The 26150-nt window shown below is 48.6% G+C and overlaps 2 protein-coding genes across 7 annotated transcripts in view; one reads left to right on the top strand and one right to left on the bottom strand.

The window, feature by feature from the left end:
- COPG1 (COPI coat complex subunit gamma 1) overlaps positions 1–11882 on the bottom strand; it is a 30494-nt gene extending 18612 nt beyond the window's left edge. Inside the window, exons 1-10 of one of the 2 annotated variants that reach the window (XM_002713161.5) lie at positions 11692–11882; positions 10721–10773; positions 10276–10356; positions 9668–9739; positions 9409–9488; positions 8259–8334; positions 7949–8041; positions 7449–7535; positions 1892–2049; positions 1665–1798 (exon numbers count right to left, since the gene is read on the bottom strand). In XM_002713161.5, coding sequence (XP_002713207.1) covers positions 1665–1798; positions 1892–2049; positions 7449–7535; positions 7949–8041; positions 8259–8334; positions 9409–9488; positions 9668–9739; positions 10276–10356; positions 10721–10773; positions 11692–11728 — 871 coding nt within the window. In that variant the 5' untranslated portion in view covers positions 11729–11882. Of the gene's footprint in view, positions 1–1664; positions 1799–1891; positions 2050–7448; positions 7536–7948; positions 8042–8258; positions 8335–9408; positions 9562–9667; positions 9740–10275; positions 10357–10720; positions 10774–11691 lie in introns of both variants that reach the window. The other variant, XM_017343715.3, reaches the window with a different exon arrangement.
- An 11-nt stretch (positions 11883–11893) lies between these two features.
- CNBP (CCHC-type zinc finger nucleic acid binding protein) overlaps positions 11894–26150 on the top strand; it is an 81055-nt gene continuing 66798 nt past the window's right edge. For 2 of the 5 annotated variants that reach the window (XM_051851777.2, XM_070051020.1), the window contains exons 1-2: positions 11894–12257; positions 12386–12556. The gene's annotated coding sequence lies outside the window, so the exon portion shown is untranslated. The remainder of the gene's footprint in view (positions 12258–12385; positions 12557–26150) is intronic. The other 3 variants (XM_070051017.1, XM_070051016.1, XM_070051021.1) reach the window with 2 other exon arrangements.

The raw sequence follows: 26150 nt of genomic DNA on the forward strand, positions 1-26150 counted from the left end.
CAGCTGGGAGAATCTGGGGAAAAGCCTCCCAGAGAGGAGCATGGTATCAAGGGCTCCAAGGCTGCTCGGACTGAAACCATCTGCTTAGCTCATTTCCTGCTGACATCCCTACCCAACTAAACCACATTTCTGGCCCCCTGGCTATCTGGGCCATGACCTGGGCCCCTTATAAGTTTGTGGGAGCTGAGTGAGTCTCATGAATGATGACAGCCGTTATTTACCAAGCACCTGCTCCGTGCCAGGCACACTAGGTTGAGCAGCTGGCAAGTCTCACCAAATCCTCACAATCATGGGAAATCAACAGCTGCCATCAGCCCCATTTTACAGATGAAGAGACCGAGGCACAATGGGGTAAAGCCCCTGAAGTTAACTTTAGGTTATCGGCCAGTAAGCAGCAGAAGCAGGACTGGCATCCAGGACTGCCTGCACCTGCAGCCTGAGTTCTCAGCACTGTGAAGAGCCCCACTGCTCACTCCTGTTTCTCTGAGGGTGGGAAACAAAGTCCTCTCAGCAACAACTGGTTTACTTCCTACCACTAGGGGAGATCTAGGTCAGGTACCACCACTTCCTTCCTCTGTCTTGATTGCCAGGAAGCTCAGAGCGAAATTCTGCACTTAGACTGGAATATCCATGTCTATAATGTGGCTTTTGTATTTTTTTCAAAGAATTTTTTTTTCTTAAAATAACTCTCATTTTGAAGACGCTACATCTTCCATTATTCTGAAAATAAGGAGGATATAATAAGAATGAAAGCATATCTGATTCACTGAATGAATTCTTTAGGTGTTTTTTTCTGCTGTCACTGGTCATGTCTTGTTTAGAACACCTCGTCTCTTCTCTCTTCTCCTCTCTCTCTCTCTCTTTAAATCCAGGTTTCTGACTCCTCAGAGCCTCTCCTTTCCTAACCTCTCAACATACCCATGTTCCAGCACCAACCACTTAGAACCACATCACACGAGACCCCAATAACCAGCATGGGGTCTACCCAGATGAGGCTGTGAAGGCTCAATGACTGAACCTGAAACAATTCCAGGCTGCTGAATTCTCCCTAACAACAGCAAAGAACACACGCTGCATTCACTATGGTGCTGAGCACCGCTCTAGGCAGCATGTACAGATCACACGTGTTTACTGTCTACCAAAACCCTATGCAATAGGCATGAACATTATCTACATTTCAGAGGAAAAAGGAGGCCAAGAAAGGATGGGTGACCGCTGAGACTAACCCAGCTGGTAAAGGGCAGAGCCAGGATTCAAACCCAGGTACAGGGCTCCAATGCCCAGGCTCAGGACAATCCCTGTACTTCTTTCTCTCACTTGGGACAGCCAAGCCCCAGCCAGGACACAGTGGCTTCACAGATCCCGGGTTCCTCCACCAGGTCTTCATCGTTGGCTGACCAGTCCAAAGGGCTCCAGAATGGACCTGAACTTCATCTCAGCCTCTTTAATGGCAAGATGGAACTAAAAGTAGCCCACCGCAGAATGTAACACCTGAGAGGCTCCAGCAGTGCCCAGCACAGAGCAGGGACTGTCTGGGTACTGACCACTTCACACCAGATCATGGCCTACATGAGGGCATTTTCTTCTTGCCCCTGACCCCTACCCAGAGCCTAGATCCCAGCAAACAAAAATGCATGCAGCTGAGTGAAGGAACACCTAGTGACCTGACACAGCCGGGGCCAGCTCCTTAGCACTGCAGCCGGGCAGATTGACGATGGCTGAAGCAGCTTCATACACCACCATCTCGTGCTTGTTGCGCAAGCAGCTCTCGATGAAGTCAAACAGAGGGCTGTCACGGCTACGAAAGAACACAGGGTGGCAAGACTAGGGACGGTCCTGCAGGCAGGACGAATGAGGCATCATCTGGCTGGTGAGAGACCAGAGTCATTACCTGCCATCCTCTTCTTCCAGCTGCTTGCTGGCCACCCGGATCATCATGCAGTAGGCAAAGGGAGACTTCAGGCCATGCCGGGTGAACTTGCTGATCATCTTATTGACGGCCAGGCGATCATTCTTACGCACATGATACAGGAGCCCCAGCGCATGGTACTGGAGGACAGGAAACAGCCATGGATATAGACACGGGAAGCTCAGGTCCATTGTCTGTGTGGCCCTGCCTCTCACTATATCTCTTTGAGCTTTTTAGCCTTCTCAGTTTTTTCTTTTTTCTAAGATTTACTTATTTATTTTGAAAGAGTAACAGAGAGAGGAAGACACACACACACACACACACACAGAGGCAGAGAAGGAGATATCTTCTACCTGCTGGTTCACTCCCTAGTTGGCTGGAATGGCTAGTACTGGGCCAGACCAAAGGCAGGAGCCAGGAGCCTCATTTGGGTCTCCCACTTGAATGGCAGGAGTCCAAACATTTGTGGGCCATCTTCCACTGCTTTTCCAGGACATTAGCAAGGAACTGAATCAGAAGTGGGACAGATGGGACATGAACTGGTAATCCTACAGGATGCTATCGTCACAAGCAGTCGTGTTAACCACTATGCCATATGTCAGCCCATAGCCTTCTTATTTCTTAGAAAGGTACAGTAACAGCCACTGCACAGAGTGGTTGTGATAACTACCCCAGATATCTGTATATGTAGCCCTTGACACAACACTTAACAAACTACATGAATATGTCTGTAGTTCTAGTTTCTGCCTCAATTTTGGCAGGGACCTGAATAAGATGTGGAGAGGACAAGAAAAACTAAAGAGATAAAAGAAATGGCTGAAGACCTGGTGTCTTTCAGTAAGAAAAAGACAAGGTGGGTGCTGGGCTATGAGGATGGTCATGAGCCATAATATATCATGTGGATCCCTTAGACTTGAACTAGAATATGAGTCTTACAACCCTAAAGACACACTGTCATTCCAATGGCTTTCCCAAAGACTCATGGCAATCTGGGGGGACAGCCCAGAGATACCCCTTTTCAGGACATCACTGAGAGGTATATCCCAGATGGCTCAGGCATTATAAATGTTTTCTCAATTAACTGCCTGCCTTGTAAGGCAGGAACCTTCATTTTCATTTTACAGACAAGAAAACCAAGATTCAGAGAGAGAAGGAATACCTGGTCTGGATCACCAAGAGTTAAGCAAATGGAAGTGCCACCAAATACTGCCACACATCACTAACAAGGCAGTCTGCAAATGCTGGAACTTACATGGCCTTGCCTGCCAACAGCACATACTCCAAAACAATTCTTAGCTGCTTATCAAAACACTTGAATACTTTGGCGCCCAACGTGGTGTCCTGGATTCTTTCCCAGAAGCTATCAAGTTTCCCCAAAATCTAATGACGAAAGATTAAAGCCTGGGATGGCCAGGGGCCCCCAGAATCTCCACAGTAACACTGTCCAGTGCACTGTCTGCTTAAACATTGGATTTTAAAAATAACTTTTCGTTGTTGTTTATTTGAGATACGAAGGGAGAGAGACAGATAGACAGTATAAGCTCCCTTTCACTCCCAAATTGCCTGCAACAGCTCGGGGCCAAAGTGGAGAGCCAGAAACTAGGTTTCCAATGTGAGTAGTAGGAAATCAACTCTCTCAGCCATTATCATTATCTCCTAGAGTCTCCATTAGCAGGAAGCTAGAATCAGGAGCCAGGGTTGGGTATCAAATCCAGGTACTCCAATGGTGGTTATGATGTCTTTTTTTCTTTCCCTGCTTGTTTTTATTTATATAAAGGGACATGTTTCATCTATTTCATATCTACAGCTTTAAGAACATAACAACAGGGGTTGACACTGTCATGTAGTAAGTTAAGCCTCTGGCTGTAGCGCTGGCAGTCCATACGCCCGGTATGAATCCTGGCTGCTCCACTTCCCACCCAGCTCCCTGCTAACAGCCTGTGAAACCAGTGTATTATAGCCCAAGTGCATGGGCCCCTGCACCCACATGGGAGACCTAAAGGAGCTCCTGGCTCCTGGCTTCAGATTGGCCCAGCTCCAACCACTGTGGCCATTTGGGGAGTGAACCAGCAAATGGAAGACCTCTCTTTATCTCTCCCTCTCTAACTCTGCCTATTAAATAAATAAATAAATCTTAAAAAAAATCCATAATAATATTTCCCACCCTCCTCCTTACTTCCTTTTAATTTTTTTAAAAGATTTATTTACTTATTTATTTGAAAAGCAGAGTTACAGAGAAGCAGAGGCAGAGAGAGAGAAAGAGGTCTTCATCTGCTGGTTCACTCCCCAGATAGCTGCAACCTGGAGCTGCGCCAATCCAAAGCCAGGAGCCAGGAGCCTCTTCAGGGTCTCCCACACGAGTGCAGGGGCCCAAGGACCAGGACCCTGTGGGGAGCAACTCGGACTAGACTAAGTTACTGGAATTAAGACTTATTCTATGCATCTGCTCTCCCACAATATGGCGCTGAGAAGGGAAACAGCTTCTACACAGCTGCCTCCAGTTCAACCAATAAACTGTAGGACCTGCTCCTGATTGCAGGAGAGCAGCGTGCTTGGCATGTGGATAGCAGAGTTGGGATTGGTGAAAGAAGACTATAAAGGAGGAGAGAGACAACATGCACCAGGAACATCTAAGGGGAACATCTATCTGAAGGAACACCTGAGGAACATCTGAGCAGCCCCCGAGAGAGCCGGCCGGCGGAGTGCCGCTCCCCCGCAGAAGTGGGGAAGGTGGCAGGGGGAACCGCCCTTCCACGGAGGTGGAAGGGTCAGTAGCCAACCCGGGAAGAACCAGCAGCAAACCCGGGGAGGGCCGAGCAGACGAAAGAACAGCGCAGGGTCCTGTGTCGCTCCTCCACGAAGAGGGGGAGCGACATAATGGTGCCGTGACTCGGATATGAAGCCTAGGCAGGGTTCAGTGTCGTTCCCCCATGAAGACGGGGAGCGACATAATGGTGCCGTGACTCGGATAGGAAACTGAGGAGGGAAGAAACGGGAAGAAGTGGGAAAATACCGGAGAGAGAGACTAGCAAACAGCCTAGGGAAAAGCCGGACGGAAAAGGTGCCGGAAGAAGTATTGAAAGCCTAGGCATAGACTCAGATACGGACTACGGGGGGAAGCTGGGAGAAATCTCTAAGGTCGAAAGCGAAAGTGAAAGCTAGAACAAACAGACTCGGATACGGACTGTGGGGAGAAGCCAGGAGAAATGAGGGAGGAATATTGTTGGAAGAAAACTTAGGGAAACATACCGGGTAGAGAAAAATGTTAGGGAAATTGAAGCTGCGGGGGCAGGCTGAGGCGGACACGTAAGCCAGGTTGGAATTCTTTAAGTCAGCCCGGGGAGCAAAAGGCGAAAAGTTAAACCAGAGGCGGAAACGTGGGCCAGGTTGGAATCCGTCAGATTAGCCCGGGGAGCAAAAGACGGGAAGCCAAACCGTGAGGCGGAAACGTGAGCTGGGTTGAATTCGCCAGGTTAGCCCGGGGAACTTAGATTGAATACCAGTGGCAGAAACGTGAGCTGGGGCTGTGTGATTCGCGGAAGCCGCCGCGTGCAGAGAGAGCACGGGGCATGAATAGATAGGGAACGTGGGGCTAGTGCGAGGCTGTGGCGTGGGCGCGAAGGGGCGCGGAGACCACGGAGTGCGCGCGCGAAGCCGGGAAGCCGCGCAGATGAGAGAAGCGCAGGCTGAAGCGGCTCAGAGCCGGGAAGCCGCCGAGAAGCAGCCTCGGGGCGGGCGCCGGGAAGCCACAGGGATAAGAGAAACAGAAATTTAGAAGTAAAATGAGAGAAATAGGAATGCTGGCAGATAGAAGTAAAATGGGAGAGATAGGAATGCCCGGAGATAGAGAAATAGAGAAAAATAAGGCCTCCCCTCAACATGGCAATGAGAGAGCTTGGATTCGGTCTGCCTGATTAGGGAGGTGGTGAGCACCTGCGGGCAGCTAGCAGCTTATGCGCCGCAGGTCACCGAAGACAGGCACGAATTAACATCAGTAAGTCTCCCCACAATACCGCAATGAGAAGGCTTGGATTCGGTCTGCCTGATTAGTAAGGCGATAAGCACCAGCAGGCAGCTCGACCAGAGTATGAGCTGCAGGTCACCGAAGATAGGCACGAATCAACACCAATAAGTCTCCCCACAATACGGCAATGAGAAGACTTGGATTTGGTTTGCCTGATTGTTAGGGCTTGTAAGTACCTGCAGGCAGTTCTAGCAGAGCAAAGCATGCGCTGCAGGGCACTGAACACAGGCACGCATCAGCGCCTAAAAACCTCCTCACAACATGGCGAAGAGAGGACCCGGATTCGGTTTGCCTGATTGATAGGGCTTGTAAGCACCTGTGGGCAACTCTAGCAAGCAGAGCAGAGTGTGTGCCGCGGGGCACCGAAGACAGGCGCGTATCAACGCCAAAAATAAAAAGAAAGGGGGATCTGTGGGGAGCAACTCGGACTAGTCTAAGTTACTGAATTAAGACTTATTCTATGCATCTGCTCTCCCACAATATGGCGCTGAGAAGGGAAACAGCTTCTACACAGCTGCCTCCAGTTCAACCAATAAACTGTAGGACCTGCTCCTGATTGCAGGAGAGCAGCGTGCTTGGCATGTGGATAGCAGAGTTGGGATTGGTGAAAAAGGACTATAAAGGAGGAGAGAGACAACATGCACCAGGAACATCTAAGGGGAACATCTATCTGAAGGAACACCTGAGGAACATCTGAGCAGCCCCCGAGAGAGCCGGCCGGCAGTGTGCCGCTCCCCCGCAGAAGTGGGGAAGGTGGCAGGGGGAACCGCCCTTCCACGGAGGTGGAAGGGTCAGTAGCCAACCCGGGAAGAACCAGCAGCAAACCCGGGGAGGGCCGAGCAGACGAAAGAACAGCGCAGGGTCCTGTGTCGCTCCTCCACGAAGAGGGGGAGCGACATAATGGTGCCGTGACTCGGATATGAAGCCTAGGCAGGGTTCAGTGTCGTTCCCCCACGAAGACGGGGAGCGACAGGACCCTCTTCTACTGCTTTCCCAGGCCATAGCAGAGAGCTGGATCGGAAGTGGAGCAGCCAGGACTCAAAACAGCACCCATATGGGATGCCAGCACTGCAGGTGGCGGCTTTATCCGCTACACCACAGTGCCGGTCCCCTTACTTTTAATTTTTGCAATGACATACGTGCAATTTTCATTATAATCACAAGCATAATCACCCACCACATGAAGAATTCAACAAGTAGTAAGTAGAAAAGCCATTGTTCCTCAGGAATATAATCAAATATATAATCAAATTTCAAAATATCAACTTCACTCATATACCTCTTTTGGTATTCTGTGTATTAGTCACCACAAATCATAGAAAACGTAGTATTTGTCTTTTTGGGACTGGGGTGATGGTCTCCAACTCATTTATTATGTTGTGAAAGTCACATGGCTGAACAGTATTCTATCATATATATATGCCACATTCTTTACCATCAGTTTATGGACAGGCCTAAGCCAAATGCCTGCCCCTGCCTAAGTATTTTAAATAATACTCCCTGCTCACATCTCACCTGGACCATGATGTTATCACTGGACGCTGCCTCCTGGGCCTCATTCACCCAGCGCTTGACCACATCAAAGCTGCACTTCAGCAGGTGCTGTGGACGACAGGGCATGTTAAGGGGCAGGCAGGAGAGATGCTTTTCCTGTCATACTTCCTGGGCCTGGCTCTCGAGCTTCCCTCAGATTCAGCTCAGGGCCTTACCACTGTCTGGTCTTGAAATTGTGAACAAATTCAATATGACACCTACTCCTAGTCTCACTGCTCTGGCAGATTTCCTGCCAGACCCAAATTCCAACAGCCTTTCACCCCAAGGGACATTAAGGCCATTCACCTGGGCCCCTCCGCAATCAACCCAGAGTTCCCTGGCTCTCTTCACTGAGAAGGTGGGCAGGACCCTCAGACTTGAGAATACAAAACCATGTTTGTTTTCCCTAAGGGAAACTGACTCTGACATTTTCCTCAATTTTCCACCCCATCCCCAGCAGGCACTCAGCAGCAGCTACACACCAGGGAAGACACCAGGGCAGAGCTGGAGACGCTGGGCACCTTGTCCACGATGGCCTGTTTCATGTAGCGCTCAATAGCCTGCAGCATGGTGCTCTGTGGGGACAAGGAGATGGTGGGAGGCGATGTAACGAACTCTCAGCAACACTAATGATGCAGACAGTGAGGTGTGGGGGGAGGATGGGAGTAAAGTTTTTCCACCTCCCCCGCACCACCTGGCTCAGTGAAATGGGGGACAACTTGAAGTGTGCAAACCATCTGGCCAATGCCTTGACCAAGCAGCCAGGAAGCAGGCAAAGGCAGCAGTACTCACGTCAGTGATCTGGCAGAGGGCTCGCACGGCAGGGCCCCTGTAGTTGTCCTCCTTCCCGGTCATGTCTTTTGTCAGGCTGCAAGGGAGAAGGTGCTGTCAACACATGCGGAAATTGGCCCTGTCCATCCCTCTGCAGTTCCTGTCACCCTGCATGACTACACGAGTCTCCTCTGTGTTCTCCACCCAAATTCCACACAGCACCTGGTGGGATCTTTATAAAACTCAAAATTGGCCAGGTCACTCCCCTGTTTTCACCAAAGCATTCCCATGTCTTCCTACTGCTAGTGACTGCGAGCAGAACAGGAGACAGACAAAGGCCCACACGCCGTGCTCTCTCCTCCTAGGCCTTGGAGCTATTTCATCAGCTTGGAGCACTCTTTACCTGTCACTTCCATTTTTGTCCTGCAACTGCTTACTGGTCCTTCAGTTCTCCTCGGACTCTTGTTTTGGGAGGTTTTCCTAGTCCAGATTCAAGCTGAGTACCCTTCTAGTTTGTCCTCCCACTCTGTAATACTTCCTGGGATAAACTACATTACACAGATCTCGATGGTCTGGCCATTTCTCTGTAAATTCAAGGGCCCCGTACAGGTCGTAACTGTCAAGTTTGTTGCTATATCCCAGAGCTACACACAAGGACTGATACAGAGTATTTTCTAAACAAATCTACAATGTCTGACATCCCTTCCAAACTGTGGCAAGAAGAAATAAGAAAATGGAATCCCAGTTCTAAAGGGCAGGGAATTACACTTAAATTACACATATATCCTGAATCATTCAGCTTGATACAGAAACCAGTACTTAGGACGCAAGCCTGTTCACTCACCTCTTGCATTCTCTACACCTATTTTTCTAGTGTTCTTTCTGTGTACTCACTGAAGTCTTTGAGAAAGTTCCAGGCTGGCTCTGTTGACTAGCAGTAATTAGGGAAATAATATTTGTGTATAAAACAAGGCCAGAGAAGTCAAAGGGAAAAGGCTCACTCTGGAGGGCTGCCATGGGGGAGTCAGCAGTAACTAAACAGTGACGGAGACAGAAAGGGAATGGGCAGCTGGCAATAAGCAAATGAAAATCTCACTGCCAACACACAGGAGGAAAATGGCCTCTGTCAAGGGAAACCATCAGAGGAGCCAAGCACAGGCTCCATTCTCACCTGCTGGTGACAATGATGACGTCTTCTGCGATGCAAGACATCTCCTTGATGGTCAGGTAACACATCCGACGGAGTGTGGGCTGGGGAGGAGACGGGAAAAGTCCTATCAGTCCTGCTTCAGTGAAAGGGCCAACGTCAGAAGAATCCTCCAACCTACACAAACGTACCCCTCACTGATGGGTGTGGCCAGTTTCCCTTGGCCTTCCCACTCCCCAGCCACCTGGCACCTCTCCAGAAAAGCTGGGGTTGGGGCACTTACATCGTTGGACTGAAAGAGTTTGGTCATGGCGAAGAAGGCTTCGGTGGCTTCAGTGGTCCCCAAGTGCTCCCCCTGCGGTAATCGAGAAAGAAGTGTCAGGGCTGGCAGTGTGGTGCAGTGCATTAAGCCACTGCTTGAGACACTGGCATCCCTTATTGGAGTATGCAGGTTCAGGACCTGGCTGCTCCACTTCTGATCCAGCTCTCTGTTAACTTGTCACCCACGTGGGAGACCCACATGGAATTCCTGACTCCTGACGTCAGCCTGGCCCAGCTCTGGCTGTTGCAGACATTTGGGGAGTGAACCAGCCAGTGGCAGATCTTTCTATCTCTCCGTTTCTGTCTGTCACTCTGCTTTTCTAGTAAACAAATAAATAAATCTCAGCTCGGAACAGAGGGGCCACATGGTACTTCCTGCTGGAGCAGCCCAGGCCAGATCCTCAGATCCTGCAGAGGCTCCACTAGAAACAACACATCAGAGTTGGACTCTGAGGGGCCCCAGAGCTGGGCCACTGGCTACAACCACACAGAGGCTGTCAAACAGCCAAAGGGTAACAACGAGCTGTGCACCCCTCCGAACAACATCCACCCTCAGCCTTACCCCATTACCTGGTTTATGAGGTAAAGGATCTTGGTGAGGATGTGGGCACATTTCCGAGGGTTGATGGGAGTTTCATTAAATACACGGGCCTAAGAAGCAACGGCAGATATTACTTCCTAGCACATTCAAACTCTGAGAAGTCCCAAGGTCAATAAACACACTTGCCGAGACAAGCTCATTTTCATAAGAAAAGAATTTTTTTTTAACTCATCTAATAATAATTCCTGAAATCCTCTCTTAATACTAGTTAGGGATGAACTATAAACATGGTTACCTAGAAAGAGAAATGAACAAGAACAAAAACAGCAGCACAACAAACAGGGCTGCCCTGCCTTTCCACGCACAGGTTTCCTCTCCTATTGCTGTTAAACCGGCACTGTGACCATGACAGTGAGTCGCCCGCCTGGACGGTGAACCCCCATGATGGGACAGACAGGAGCACATGACACTTGCCTCCTGGAGCACGGCACTCTTCTCAAGATGCTGGAAGGGGTTGGAGCCTCCACCTACAGTCAAGAAGAGTGGGACACATGAAACGCATGACATCTGTATATCTTCAATAAAATTCAAAAGAAGAAGAATTGAGAAGACATGTTGCTACCCTGAATTTCAAAACTCTCCAGGAGACAGGGAAGCGAAAGTTGTCCCTACTATTTATCTAGTAGAGTTCAAACCCCTCAGGAACGGCAACCAGGGCTCCACAGTCTGTCTAGAGATCCTACTCTCAAGGGGACAGAGCTCTGCTCCAAGCTGCCAATCATCAGCAGCCCTGGTATAGTCCTGTGTCTCTCATTCATGCATTAACTGACTCCCTATGCCTCACTACCACGTTTCCTCCAAAGCACCTTATGTTTATCATTAACCGTACGTGTGATTATCTGGCTGCTGTCAGGCTTCTCCGCTCTGCCTACTCCCATCCTAATATTCCCAGCGCAGGCACGACAGTCCCCTTGTTCCCCGCAGTACCAGGACACGGTCCAGTGCCCGCCCGACGTGTGCTTGTGGAATCAATGAATGAAAGGGGCAGGACAGAGTCTCTGACGACTATGCCTCATCGTAGCCAGCCCGAGTGCAGGCCTGGCGATTCCTTGGACGGAGGAAGTAAAAGGAGAGCATCTGACCAGTGCCCTCTTCTGACATAACAGGGAAACTGAGGCCCACGGAGGGGCAGGACCTGCCCAAGCTGACCCAGAGGATCGCTGCCCAAGCCTACGAGCGTGGGTTGGAAGGAAGGGTAGCAGAGGATACTCGGGGTCTGCAGAAGCCCGCGGATGACCCACTGCAGACCTCTGCACAAGCCCCCGCCCCCAAGGGACCTCGTCGGCCTTAGGGTCAGCACCGAGGCCCAGGAGGACTCCCAGAAAGGGTCCAAGAGCTTGAGCGGAGGCCCCGCCTCTCTCAGGCCTCCGCCTAGGCTAGCTCACCCGATTCCTCGTCCTTTTTGTCGAACTTCTTCAACATGGTGGTGCCGGGGTAGACGCCACGCAGCAGCCAAAACTTGGGCAGGCTCACTTTCGAGCGAAGGTCCGACGGCAGTTCCACTCGGACCACTTCCGGGCTCCGGCCGGCCACGTCGCCCGGCAGCCTGCGCAGGCGCGCTCCGCGCCCTGCGCATGCGCACCTGCGGGCCGCCGCCGCCGCGGCCGGCGTTAACCCTATCCCGGCCGGGGCGGAGGGGGCCGGGGCGGGGGGCGGGCCGGCTTTGACCAAGACCCGCTGGCGCGATGATCTGCGCCTCACACCCTCCTCCTTTGTGCGACGGCAGTTGGCGGAGCAGTCCCTGCCCGAGTGCGTTAAATGTGAGGTCCGTAGCACGCAGGCCCGCAGTAGTACCCAGTGACTGACAACCGTTGTTACTGTAGTCCCCGCGGAGGCCTCCTGGCCGCCCCTCACTTCAGTCCCTTTCCCTTGCCCGAGTGCCCTCCGCAGCCGGCACCACCGTCTCGCACCCTCTGTTTTTATTCACTGCAGCGGCGAAGGCCGGCGCACGGTAGCTGCTAAGCCCTTGTTGAATGATTGAATGGGACCCCGGCTTTGCAGCTGGGACTCCTACCCGCCCCTCTCTCCCTGTCACGTCTGCTCCCGGTGCAAACTGTTGTGCGCTTTATTCGCTTTCAGGGCTCGAACTTAAAGTCAGGGGTCAGCATGGAACTCCAGGGTTGCTTTTTGGATCCTTTGGGTGTTCCCCGGCTAGATGTGCCCCGCCCCCCAGCACCGGGGTGACAGGGGACGGGAAAGAGAAAAGACACCTCAGCCACCACGACCTACGCCAGACGCCGGGAGGCGGAGGTAAGCAAACTGCATTCGCACCGCGGGGAGATGGGGTCCTCGGAGTGTGGGGTGGGGCGGAGACCCGCAGGTGGAGCAGGTGAGAGTGACAGCGAAGCAGGGGCGAGGCGGAAAGACAGCAGGGTCCTTAGGGTCCAGCTTTGCAGAGGCTGGGGCTGGGGGCGAGCAGATCTTGAGCCAGGGTGAAATTGTGCAGAGCTAACAAGACGACCCAGATCTTTAACCAGTAACCCCAGCCCCTGATCCGGAGGCGGTTGCCCCAAAGAAGGAAGCAAAGTTGCCTGCTGCCGCAGTTTGCGGCGAGAGCAACCAGCAGGAGGGATTGAGGAACTATTCTGCACCCTTTAAAAGGGATCATTCTGATAGCGTGGGAGGCAGTGTTCCGATTTCTTGTAATAATTAAAATATTAAAAGAGAAGAGTAAGGTGCAAAAGTGTTCAAAATTAAAATGAAATAACAATGCTTCATGGTTAAAAAAAAAAAAAAAAGAACCCCAGAGATTGACATTTTTGTGTTAAGATGATGAAATGTGGATGAACTGTGTTGGGTTTAAAGTACCACTTTATGTTATCTTTGTTTTTTTTTTTTTATTTTTGACAGGCAGAGTGGACAGTGAGAGAGAGAGACAGAGAGAGAAAGGTCTTCCTTTGCCGTTGGTTCACCCTCCAATGGCCGCCGCTGCAGCCGGCGCACCGCGCTGATCCGATGGCAGGAGCCAGGAGCCAGGTGCTTTTCCTGGTCTCCCATGGGGTGCAGGGCCCAAGCACCTGGGCCATCCTCCACTGCACTCCCTGGCCATAGCAGAGAGCTGGCCTGGAAGAGGGGCAACCGGGACAGAATCCGGCGCCCCGACCGGGACTAGAACCCGGTGTGCCGGCGCCGCAAGGTGGAGGATTAGCCTATTGAGCCACGGCGCCGGCCACCACTTTATGTTATCATATTAATTCTATAAAGCTATATACTAATGACAATTTTTATAATGCCTTTCTGAGAATAAGAATTATGGATTGTGGATTTAGTGCTAAGTAAGTGCTTATATAATTGTAGGATTTATTATTGTTATTATCATTTTTTAAAGGCTTATTTTTCCTTGAAATTGGGGGCAGGGCCGGCGTTGTGGCCTAATAGGTTAAGCCTCTGCCTGTAGTGCTGATAGCGTGGGAGGCAGTGTTCACCCACGTGGGTGCCGGTTCCAGTCGCAGTTGCTCCACTTCTGATCCAGCTACCTGCAAATGGCCTCGGAAAGCAAAGTGGGCCTGTGCACCCACGTTGAGACCTGCAAGAAGCTCCTGGCTCCTGGCTTCAGATGGCCCAACTCTGGCCATTGTGGCCATTTAGAGATTGAACCAGCAGAAGGAAGACCTCTATCTCTGTCTCTACCTCTCTCTGAACTCTGCCTCTTAAATAAATAAAATCAATCTTTAAAAAAAAAAAAAGAAAAGAAAGAGGGAGAGAGGGAGAGAGGGAGAGAGAGAGAGAGAGCGCGCGCTTCTATCCACTGGTTGACTCCCTGAATGGCTGCAACAGCCAGAGCTGGTCTAGGTCAAAGCCAGGAGCCTGAAATTCCATCCAGGTCTCCCATATGGATGGCAGTCCAGATACTTGGGCCATCTTCCACTGCTTTCCCAGGCACTTTAACAGATCCCGGATCAGAAGAGGAGCAACCAGGATTCCAACAGGCATCCATATGGGATGCCAGCGTTGCAGGCAGAGGCTTAACCTGCTGTGCCACAGTACTAGCCTCTTTATTATTTTTAAATGTAATATAGAATTCTCCTTGATAATTGTTAAGTTCTTTTATAAACAGTACTGAAAGTACAGGCAAATCCAAATAAGATTGGTAGATTATATTAATCTCAATATCCTGATTTTGATATTTAATATTTTTAGATTGATTAATTTAAAGGCAGAGTGACAGAGCCATGGAAGAAAGAGAGAGAGATCTGTCCAGTGGTTCACTTTCCTAATGGCTACCATGGGCAGGGTTGGGCCAAGCTAAAGCCAGGAATCAGGAACTCCATTTGGATCTCCTACATGGGTGGCAGGGACTCAAATATTTGTGCCATCCTCCCAGGTGCAGGGAGCTGGGTTGGAAGCAGAGCAACTGGGATTGAACTGTCGTTCCAATATGGGACACTGATGTTGCAAGTAGTGGTATAGCCTGTTGCAACTACAACATTGGCCCTTAGTTATGATATTTTAAAACTGACTCTGTTAGTTTTTAAAAATTGAAATATAAGTCACATACCCTGAAATTCACCTTTTTAAAAAGATTTATTTATTTGAAAGACAGCATCACAGGGAAGCAGAAAGAGAGAAAGCTTTTCCATCTGCTGGTTCACTCCCCAAATGCCTCAATGGCCTGAGCTGTGCCAATCCAAAGCCAGGAGCCAGGAGCTTTTTCTGGGTCCCTCACATGGATGCAGGGGCCCAACCACCTGGGCCATCCTCTACTGCTTTCCCAGGCCTTAGCAGAGAGCTGAATCAGAAGTCTCAAACCACCCATGTCTTGAACTTGCACCCATATGGGATGCAAGCACTGCAGGCAACCTGCTATGCCACAGTGCCAGCAAAATTCACTTTTTTTAAAATAAAGATTTATTTATTTATTGGAGAGGCAAAGTTACAGAGAGAGGGAGGGAAAAAGAGAGAGAGATGTCCATCTACTGGTTCACTCCTCAATTGGCCATAATGGTTGGGGCTGGACCAGTCTGCCGCTAGGAGCCAGGAACTTCATCCAGATCTCCCTTGTGGGAAGCAGGTGCCCAAGCATTTGGTTACCTTCCACTGTCTTCCCATGCACATTAGTAGGGAATCGGATCTTAAGTAGAGCGAATGGGACATGAACCTGAGCTAATGTGGGTCTCTGCCATTTCAGGCAGCAGCTTAACCCGCTGACCTACAACACCAGCCCCCGAAATTCACCTTTTAAAATTTAAAAATATTTTTTCATTTTATTTGAGAAGACAGAGGACCACCGTTGTGGTATAGTGGGTAAAGCCACTGTTTGCATTGCTGCCATACCATATGGGCACCAGTTCGAGAGTTGGATGCTCCACTTCTGATCCAGCTCACTGCTAATGTGCCTAGGAAAGAAAACAGTGAAGGATGGCCCAAGGGCTTGAGCTCCTGCACCCATCTGGGAAACCTGGAAAAGCTCTGGGCTCCAGGCTTCTGCCTGGCACAGCCCTGGCTGTTGCAGCCATTTAGGGAGTGAACCAGCATATGGAAGATCTCTTTCTCTCTTTTTATCTTTCCTCTCTCTTTCTAACTCTACCTTTTAAATAAATTTTGAAAAAATTTATAAAACCACGATAATAATAAAATAAGATCATTACAAAAAAAAAAAAAAAGAAGAAGAAAAGAGAGAGAGAGAAAAAAAGAATGATATTCATCTGCTGGTTCATTCCCTAAATGCCCACAGCATCTGGGGCTGGGCCAGACCAAAGCCATGAGCCCAGAACTCAAATCAGTCTCCCACGTTGGTGTCAGGAACCCAAGTACTTGAACCCAGGCACATAAGAGATTCAGGAGTCTCAAGATATTTCTTTTTTAAAAAATATTTATTTATTTATTTATTTATTTATTTATTTATTTATGTGAAAGGCAGAGTTACAGAGAGGGAGAGACAGAGAGGGAGAGAGAGTGAGGTCTTCCATCTGCTGGTTCACTCCGCAGATGGCCTCAACAGCTGGAGCTGGACCAGGTCGAAACCAGGAGCATGAGCCGGCGCCGTGGCTCAATAGGCTAATCCTCCACCTTGCGGCGCCGGCACACCGGGTTCTAGTCCCGGTCGGGGCGCCGGATTCTGTCCCGGTTGCCCCTCTTCCAGGCCAGCTCTCTGCTATGGCCAGGGAGTGCAGTGGAGGATGGCCCAGGTGCTTGGGCCCTGCACCCCATGGGAGACCAGGAAAAGCACCTGGCTCCTGGCTCCTGCCATCGGATCAGCGCGGTGCGCCGGCTGCAGCGGCGGCCATTGGAGGGTGAACCAACGGCAAAGGAAGACCTTTCTCTCTCTGTCTCTCTCTCTCACTGTCCACTCTGCCTATCAAAAAAATAAATAAATAAATAAAAAAAAATAAAAAAAAAAAGAAACCAGGAGCATGCAACTCCATCCAGGTCTCCTACATGGGTGGCAAGGGCCCAAACACTTGGGCCATCTTCTGCTGCCTTCCCAGGTACACTAGCAGGAAGCTGGATGGGAAATGGAGCAACTGGGACTTGAACCAGTGCCTGTATGAATTGCAGGCATTGTAGGTGGTGGTTTAACACAACAGTAGCCCAACAAGAGGTTTGTTAACTTCTGAGCCAAAAGCTCACCCCTCACCTTTTTAAAGTGTACAGTTAAAGGGTGCACATTTGGCCTAGTGCACCAGCCATTGGCCACTAATAATCTACTTTCTGTGCCTAGATTTTCATATTCTGAATATTTAACATAAATAAATAGTATGCAGCTTTTTCTGTGTATGGCTTCTTTCCTTTACCTGTGTGTTTCCAAGATCCAGCCACGTCACAGCATCAATCATCATGAAAAAAAAAAAAAAAACAGTGAGAGAGAAAGGTCTTCCTTCCGTTGGTTCACCCCCCAAATGACCACTATGGCCAGCGCACGGCACCGATCCGAAGCCAGGAACCAGGTGCTTCCTCCTGGTCTCCCATGTGGGTGCAGGGCACAGGCACTTGGGCCATCCTCCACTGCCTTCCCGGGCCACAGCAAAGAGCTAGACTGGAAGAGGAGCAACCGGGACAGAATCCGGTGCCCCAACCGGGACTAGAACCCGGTGTACCGGCGCCACAGGCGGATTAGCCTAGTGAGCTGCGGCCGGACAGTTAGTGTCTTTTTTGATTGTAGGCATCCTAGTGGGTATGAAGAGGTTTTGATGTACAATTCTTGATGGCTACTGGTGTTGAATATCTTTTCATGTGTTTCATGGCCACTTTCATACCTTCTTTGATAAAATGTTTATTCAGCTCCTTTGCCCTTTATTAGATACAATAATTTATAAATATTTTCTCCTGCTTTGTGAATTGTCTTTTTTCTTTCTTGATATAGTCTTTTGAAACACAAAAGTTTTTACTTTTGATAAAGTTCATTTTGTCTACTTTTCTTGCTTGGGCTTTTGGTTTCATGTCTAAGATATCATTGCTTGAACCGAGGTCATAAAGATTTGCCCCTACTTTTTTTTTTTTTTTTTTTTTTTTTTTTTTTTTTGACAGGCAGAGTGGACAGTGAGAGAGAGAGAGAGAGAGACAGAGAGAAAGGTCTTCCTTTGCTGTTGGTTCACCCTCCAATGGCCGCTGTGGCCGGCGCATCGCGCTGATCGGAAGCCAGGAGCCAGGTGCTTCTCCTGGTCTCCCATGGGGTGCAGGGCCCAAGTACTTGGGCCATCCACTGCACTCACGGGCCATAACAGAGAGCTGGCCTGGAAGAGGGGCAACTGGGACAGAATCCAGTGCCCGACACGGACTAGAACCCGGTGTGACGGCGCCACAGGCGGAGGATTAGCCTATTGAGCTGCGGCACCGGCCTTGCCCCTACTTTTCTCAAACAGTTTTTTTCGTGTTAGATTTAAGTCTTTGATCCATTTTGAGTTAGTTTTTGTATATGGTGTGAGATCACAGTCCAGCTTTACTCTTTTGTATGTGAATACTAATTGTCCCAACATACTGTGTTCAAACACTTTTCTTTCCCTCCTTGAATTCTGTGGCACCCTTGCTGAAAATTCATTGACAATAAATGTATATTTCTGAACTCTTGATTCTGTTTTGTTGCACTGTGTACTATAGTTTTGCAGTGTGTACTGTTGGGGGAAATTAGGCAATGGATGTAAAAGAACTGTTATTTCTTACGCACATGAGTTTTCAACTATTTCAATAAAAATTTAATTTTATCTTGAGAGTTTTATCTAATAAATACATGAATTTTGTTCTGTCTATATTAATAAAAACTAAAAACTAAAAAATTTAATTTTTAAATGATTGGGATTATTTTTATGACACAATCCCAATCCCCTTCTACTAAAAATAACTAAGGTTTGTTCTAACAATGCCCTCTCTTGCCCTCCAGGTGGCACCAACTCTCTCTTTTCGCTTGTTACTAGGCAGTCAGGGCAGGAAGAGGCTGGACGTTCTGGTTGTCCACCAGAATGGCCCAGACAGTTTCAAAGTCCGTAAGCCTAACCTGAACTTCCCTGCATATAACAGGAAGAAGCAGGTCCAGCCTAACTTTAGGAGCAGCTCCTGTATCGTGCGTTCTGCTATTTTGATAGTCACCTGTTTCCTCTCAGCTCACATCCACGTTTGAAACCATTCATTAATTCAGCATTTCTATTACATAATGGTTGTAAAACATAGCAGGGACCATTGCTGTGGTGTTGTGTCATAGTGGGTAAAGCTGCCACCCACAGTGCTGGCATCTCATATGGACACCAGTTCATGTCCCAGCTGCTCCACTTGTGATCCAGCTCCCTGCTAATGCGCCTGGGAAAGCAGTGGAAGATGGCTCAAGTGCTTGGGTCCCTGCACCTATGTAGGAGACCCAAAAGAAGCTCCTGGCTTTGGCCTGGCTCAGCTTTTCCCATTGTGACCATTTAGGGAGTAAACCAGGGAATGTAAGATCTCCGTCTCTCTCTCTCTAACTCTGCCTTTCAAATAAATAAATAAATCTTTTTTCTTTTGTTTTAAAAAGGCATAACAAGTACTCTATATGTGTAAGTTATTATTAATAAAATCAACTTTATTAAGATGGGATAATGAATATATTATAATCCCCCATCCTTTGTAAACATAAACTACACTGTAACAAGATGTGAGCATTATTGGGGCAGCAGATCAGGATACAAGTGCTGGCATTTATGTAGGACTCACCAGGAGACAGACATTTCATGTACGTTATTCTTAACCCACCCAACAAAAATTCAAAGAAAATATCACTATGCTTTTACTGTCATGAAAACTGAGTCTCAGAGAGGTTATGTGTATTGCTGAAGGGCAGTTACTGATGACAGAACTGGGGTTCAAACTTAAGTTCCTGGGTTTCCAAAGATAGTTTTTGTGTTGAACTCACGCCATCAACTGAGAGAAAAGCTCAGGGTGAAGTCACCTTCTGGAAGGTTTGACCTGGCTGCATGGTTTTGAGACGAGCAGGGATCCAGTCAACCTCTGAATTATACTTTTTTTTTTAAATCATTTTGTCTGAATAGATGCATACAGTTGTTTGTAAGTGAATTTAGCAAGAAGCATTTCTTAGATAATTTATTTCATTTTTCCCCAGATAATTTAAAGTAAAAAGTAGAAAATCATCCATTGTTTTTTTCTTTTAATACATGCTTATGTTTTATGCATTCCAAAGAATACTGTATGTCATATATATGTAAGTGTTAGAGAATATTAGTTCCATGAACACCCGTGAATTCACCTTTCAAATACAGATCGCGATTGTTACCAATAGCTGGAGCTCCTCCCCTGTGCTTCCTGGCTTCCCTCTTCCAGAGGAAATCCTACATCTTGAATTTCTAGCTCATTGTCTCCTTGCCTTTTGAAAACGGATACACCTGTACACATGTTTAACTGATGAATTTTGTAGGTTTTTTTAAACTGGGTTTAAATTTTTTTTTAATTCATTGTATTTGTTTGAAAGGCAGAATTACAGAGAGAGAGATTGTCCATCCATTGGTTTATTCCCCAAATGGCTGCAATGGCTGGAGCTGGGCCAAGTTGGAGCCAGGAGCCTGGAAGTCCACCTGGGTCTCCCATGTGGGTGAGAGAGTCATGTACTTGGGCCATCTTCTGCTGCTTTTCCAGGTGTGTTAGCAGGGAGCTGAACAGAAAGTGGTGCAGCTGGGACTTAGCCCGGTGATCATATGGGATGCCACTGTCACAGTCAGCAGCTTAAAACACTGTGCCACAATGCTGACCCCTAATTTTTTTTTTTAATTTTGGGAGATATATAGAAAGGAGAAGAGAGAGAAGGAGAAAGAGTTAGAGTTCTCATCTACTGGTTCACTGCTAAAATGCCCACAAGAACCATGACTGGGCTGAGTCAAAGCTAGGAGCCAATCTAAGTCCTCCCATGTGGGTAGCAGAAACCCAACCTTCTGAGCTATCACTGTTGCCTCCCAGGGTCTACATTATTTTTAAAGATTTATTTATTTAAAAGTCAGAGTTTGAGGGAGGGAGGGAGGGAGGGAGGAAGAGAGAGAGAGAGAGAGAGAGAGAGAGAGAGAGATCTTTTGTCTGCTGGTTCATTCCCCAGATGGCTGCAATGGTTGGGGCTGAGCCAGGCTGAAGCAAGGATCCAGGTGCCTCATCCAGGTATCTCACATGGGTTGCAGGGACCCAAACACTTGGGTCATCTTCCATTGCCTTTCCAGCCCCTCCCAGGGTCCACATTAACAGGAAGCTGGGATTAGGAGTATTAGAATTAGGTGGGGCTGGCGCCGTGGCACAGTAGGTTAATCCTCTGCGTGTGGCACTGGCATCCCATATGGGCTCCAGTTCTAGTCCCAGCTGCTCCTCTTCCAATCCAGCTCTCTGCTGTGGCCTGGGAAAGCAGTAGAAGATGGCCCAAGTCCTTGGGCCTCTGCACCCACATGGGAGACCGGGAAGGAACTCCTGGCTCCTGGCTTCAGATTGGTGCAGTTTTGGCTGTTGCGGCCATTTGGGGAGTAAACCAATGGAAAGAAGACCTTTCTCTCTGTCTCTCCCTCTCACTGTCTGTAACTGTACCTCTCAAATAAATAAATACAATCTTAAAAAAAAAAAAAACTAGGCAAGTATCTAACCTAAGCACTCTGATATGGGATGTGGGCCCATTAACTTCTAGGCCAAGGCCGGTTCCGTGGCTCACTAGGCTAATCCTCTGCCTGTGACGCCAGCACCTTGGGTTCTAGTCCCGGTTGGGGCACCGGATTCTGTCCCGGTTGCTCCTCTTCCAGTCCAGCTCTTTGCTATGGCCCGGGAGAGCAGTGGAGGATGGCCCAAGTGCTTGGGCCCTGCACCCGCATGGGAGACCAGGAGGAAGCACCTGGCTCCTGGCTTCGGATCGGCACACTGCACCGGCCATGGCGGCCATTTTGGGGGTGAACCAATGGAAGGAAGACCTTTCTCTCTGTCTCTCTCTCACCAACTCTGCCTGTCCAACAAAAAAAAAAAAAGAATGTGTGGAAACTGAAACTATCATACACCATCAGTGAGGATGTAAAATGGGCACAGCTGCCATGGAAAACAGTGTGATGGCTCCTTGAAAAATTAGTCATAGAGCTGTGAGATGATGCAGCAGTGCCTTGTCAGGGTGTGTGCTCAAAAGTATGGAAAGCAATATTTCAGGGAGGTATTTGTACACTCATGTTCACAACAGAATTATTCACAATAGAGAAAATGTGGAAGCCACCCAACTGTCCGTCAATGGGTAAATGCATCAGCAAAATGTGGTATAAATGTGTACACACAAGAGAATGAGAAAATCATCTCACATACTACAATGTGAATGATACACCCTGAGGATATCATGCCAAGTGAAATAAGTCACTCATAAAAAATCCTGTATGATTTCATTTATGTGAGGTATCTAAAATGGTCAAATTCATAGACACAGAAAGTAGGATGGTGGTTGCCAGGAGCTGGGGAGGAGAACTAGGAAGTTCATGAGTACAGAGTTTCACTTGCAAGCTGAAGAAGTCCTTGAGCTCATTGCACAATGTGAAGACAGCAAACACTTAAATATACTCCTTTTTATTATATATTTTTTTTAAATTTAAGAGACAGAATGAGAAACAGACATTGAGAGAGAGAGAGAGCTTCTATCTGCTAGCTCCTCATCAGATGCCTCCAGAAGCCAAAGCTGGGCCAAGGTTGAAGCCTGAAGCCTGGAATTCAGTCCCAGTCTCACATGTGAGTGCCAAGGATGCAATTACTTGAGGTGTCACCTGCCACCTCCAAGTATGGTATTAGAAGGAAACTGGACTCAAACTCATATACTTAAAAAAAGATTTATTTATTTATTTATTGCAATTAGAGAGACAGGGAGAAAGAGATATATTCATTCTGCTTGTTCACTCCCCAAGTGACCACAATAGCCAGGGCTGGGCCAGGCCAAAGCCAGAAGCCAGGAACTTCATCTGGGTCTCCTATATTGGTGAGAGGGGCCATCATCTGCTGCCTTACCAGGTGCACTAGCAGGAAGCCGAATAAGTAGAGCAGGGACCAGCACTGTGGCACAGTGGGTTAAAACCTCAGCCTGCAGTGCCAGCATCCCATATGGGCGCAGGTTCATGTCCCGGCTGCTCCTCTTCTGATCCAACTCTCTGCTGTAGCCTGGGAAGGCAGTGGAAGATGGCTCAAGTCTTTGGGCCCCTGCACATACGTGAGAGACCTGGAGGAGGCTTCTGGCCCCTGACTTTGGATCAGCTCAGCTCTGGCCATTGCGGTTATTTGGGGAGTGAACCAGCGGAATGGGGGTCTCTCTTTCTCTCTCTCTCTCTCTATCTTTCTGGCTCTACCTCTCTCTGTAACTGTCTTTCAAATAAGTAAAATAAATCTTTAAACAAAAAGAGAGAAGTAGAGCAGCTAGGACTCAAACCGGGATGCCAGTGCAGCATTGCAAGCCCAGCTTGACTCACTGCACGATCGTGCCAGCTCCTCAGACCCACGTGCCCTGAAAACAGAGAAAGATATTTTAACCTGGATCTTAGCCATCAGGCCAAACACCATTCTCTGAAGTGTACTCTTCAAGATAGTTAAAATGGTGGGGGCAGGCATTTGGAGAAGCTGCTAGGTTGCTGTTTGGGAGGCCCACATCCCGTACTGGAATACCTGGTACCAGTCCTGGATGCTCCACTTCCTGCTGTTGCGCACCCTGGGAGGTAGCACATGATTTCACAAATACTTGAGTCTCTGTCATTCATGAGGGAGATCCAGATTGAGTTTAGGGTTCCTGGCTTTGGCCTGGCCCAGCCCAGCTCTGATTGTAGTGGGCATCTGGGAAGTGAACCAGTAGATGGAAGATCTTTCTTCATCTGTGTCTCTGTCTCTCTCTATGTGTCTCTTCCAAAAATAGAATGAAAATAAATCATTTTAAAAAGTAAGGTGGAGGGGCCAGCGTTGTATTATAGTGGGTAAAGCCACAACCTATGATACCAGCATCCCATATGGATGCCAGTTTGGGTCCCAGCTACTCCACTTCCAATCCAGCTCCCTGCTAATGGCCTGGGAAAAGCAGCAGAAGATGGTCCAAGTGTTTGGGTCCCTACCACCCATGTGGGAGACCCAGATGAAACTCCTGGTCTGTGGCTCAGCACTGGCCATTGTGGCCATCTGAGAGTGAACCAGCAGATGGAAGGTCTCCATCTCTGTCTCTGTCTCTGTCTCTGTCTCTGTCTCTCTCTCTCTCTCTATGTAACTCTGCCTTCCAAAATAAATAAATCTTTTTAGAAATGAAGGTGGTAAATTTCATGTTATGTGCAATACTAAAAAGCACATATTTATTACCTTATAATTTGTATGGTTCAATAATCCAGGTATACCTTAGCATAGGAGAGTGAGGGCCCCATCCAAAAGAGAGATAGAGATGTGGATTCATACCAAGTATCAGGAGCCAGCCACGCGGAGGAGCATGTAGGCCAGGAAGCATGGCGCGGGTGGTCCGAAGGCACAGGACAGCACGGGCCTGCAATGGCAAAAGGAAGAAGGGTGCTTCCAGATCTTTTATGCAGCTGCACGAGGGCTGAGATCCCCTCTGAAGACTCACCTTGGGGGAGATGCCTTTCTCCTATCATGGTTGATGGCAGGACTCAGTTCCTCATGTGCTGTGAGCCTCACTCGCTGGCTGTTACCAGAAGCTGCTGCTGTCCCTCAGCGTGTGGGCTTCTCCTACATGTTGACTTGCTTCTTCCAAATGTGCCAGCCAGGAAAGCCACAGGGAGAATCTACTAACAATAGGGAAGTCATAATTTGTTTAAAAAGATTTATTCATTTGAAAGGCAAAATTGTAGAGAAAGGAGAAACAGATCTCTTCTCCACTGGGTCACCCTCCTAATGGCAACAGTGACCAGGCTAGTCCGTCTTCACTGTTTTCATGGGCACATTAGCAGAGAGCTGACTCAGAAGTGTAGTTGCTGGGACTTGAACCCACATCCATATGGGATGCAAGCATCACAGACTTAACTTGCAATGCCACAGTGCTGGGTCCTCAGAAGTCAGAATTTTTGGTAACCTCATCACACACTGATATACCATTATCTTTAAATTCTGTACTTTCTTTTTACTGATTTGAAAGGCAGAGAGATAGAGACAGAGAAAGATCTTCCATCCACTGGTTCTCCCAAGCTGCAACAGCCAGGGCTGGGTCAGCCCAAAGCCAGGAGCCTGGAACTCAGTTCAGGTATCCCATGTGGGTGTCAAGGATCCACGTAATTGAGTCATTACCTGCTGCCTCCCAGGGTGCACGTTGACAGGAAGCTGGAAATGTAAGCAGAGCCAAGACTTGAACCCAGGCATTCCAATATGGGATGCAGGCCTCCCAAGTGGGGTCTGAGTAGCTGCAAACACCTGCCTCCACCCCCATAACCTCTTTTTATTTTATTTATTTATTTATTTATTTGAAAGTCAGAGTTACACAGAGAGAGAAGGAGAGGCAGAGGGGGAGAGATCCTCCATCCGCTGGTTCACTTCCCAGTTGGCCACAATGGCCGGAGCTGTGCCGATCTGAAGCCAGGAACCAGGAGCTTCTTCGGGGTCTCCCATGCAGGTACAGGACCCGAGGACTTGGGCCCTCTTCCACTGTTTTCCCAGACCATAGTAGAGAGCTGGATCGGAAGTGGAGCAGCCAGGTCTTGAACTGGCATCCATATGGATGCTGGCACTGCAGGCAGTGGCTTTACCCGCTACACCACAGTGCCATACCCACTCGTCATCTTTTTTGTCAGATTCTATTAGATTTAAAGTCACTGGGTCCAGCCCAAGGGCGTGGGCACCTGGAGGCAGTGGCCGTTGGAAACCTCAGCCCTTCTGCCATGTGAGGATCCAGGTAGAACACACTGTCTATATATGAGCAGACAGGTCCTCACCAGACACTGAATCTGCTGAACTTCCAGCATAGGCTAGAACTGTGAGAAGTAAATTTATGTGGTTTATTAAGCTTTAAAAAAAAAGAAGTTTCTTGGGCAGAGAAGGTATGTGAGTAAAATTCAGGAATATTCTTTGTGTGTAAGAAATTTGTGCTCTGGGGCCAACACTCTGGCATAGCTGGTAAAACCACCGCCTACAGCACCAGTATCCCAAATAGGTGCTGGTTCAAGTCCTGACTGCTCCATTTCCAATCTGACTCCCAGCCAATGTGCCTAGGAAAGCAAAAGAAGATGACCCATCTCTCTCTCTCTCTTTTGAGGTTTATTTTATTTATTTGAAAAAAAAAACAAAGTTACAGAGAGAGATGTCTTCCATCCTCTGGTTCACTCCCCAAATGACCAAAATGGCCAAAGCTGAGATGATCTGAAGCCAGGAGTCAGGAGCTTCTTCTGGGTCTCCCATGTGGGTGCAGGGGCCCAAGGACTTGGGCCATCTTCCACTGCTTTCCCAGGCCATAGCAGAGAGCTGT

Source organism: Oryctolagus cuniculus, chromosome 10, assembly GCF_964237555.1.
Source record: "Oryctolagus cuniculus chromosome 10, mOryCun1.1, whole genome shotgun sequence".
Lineage (NCBI taxonomy): Eukaryota > Metazoa > Chordata > Mammalia > Lagomorpha > Leporidae > Oryctolagus > Oryctolagus cuniculus.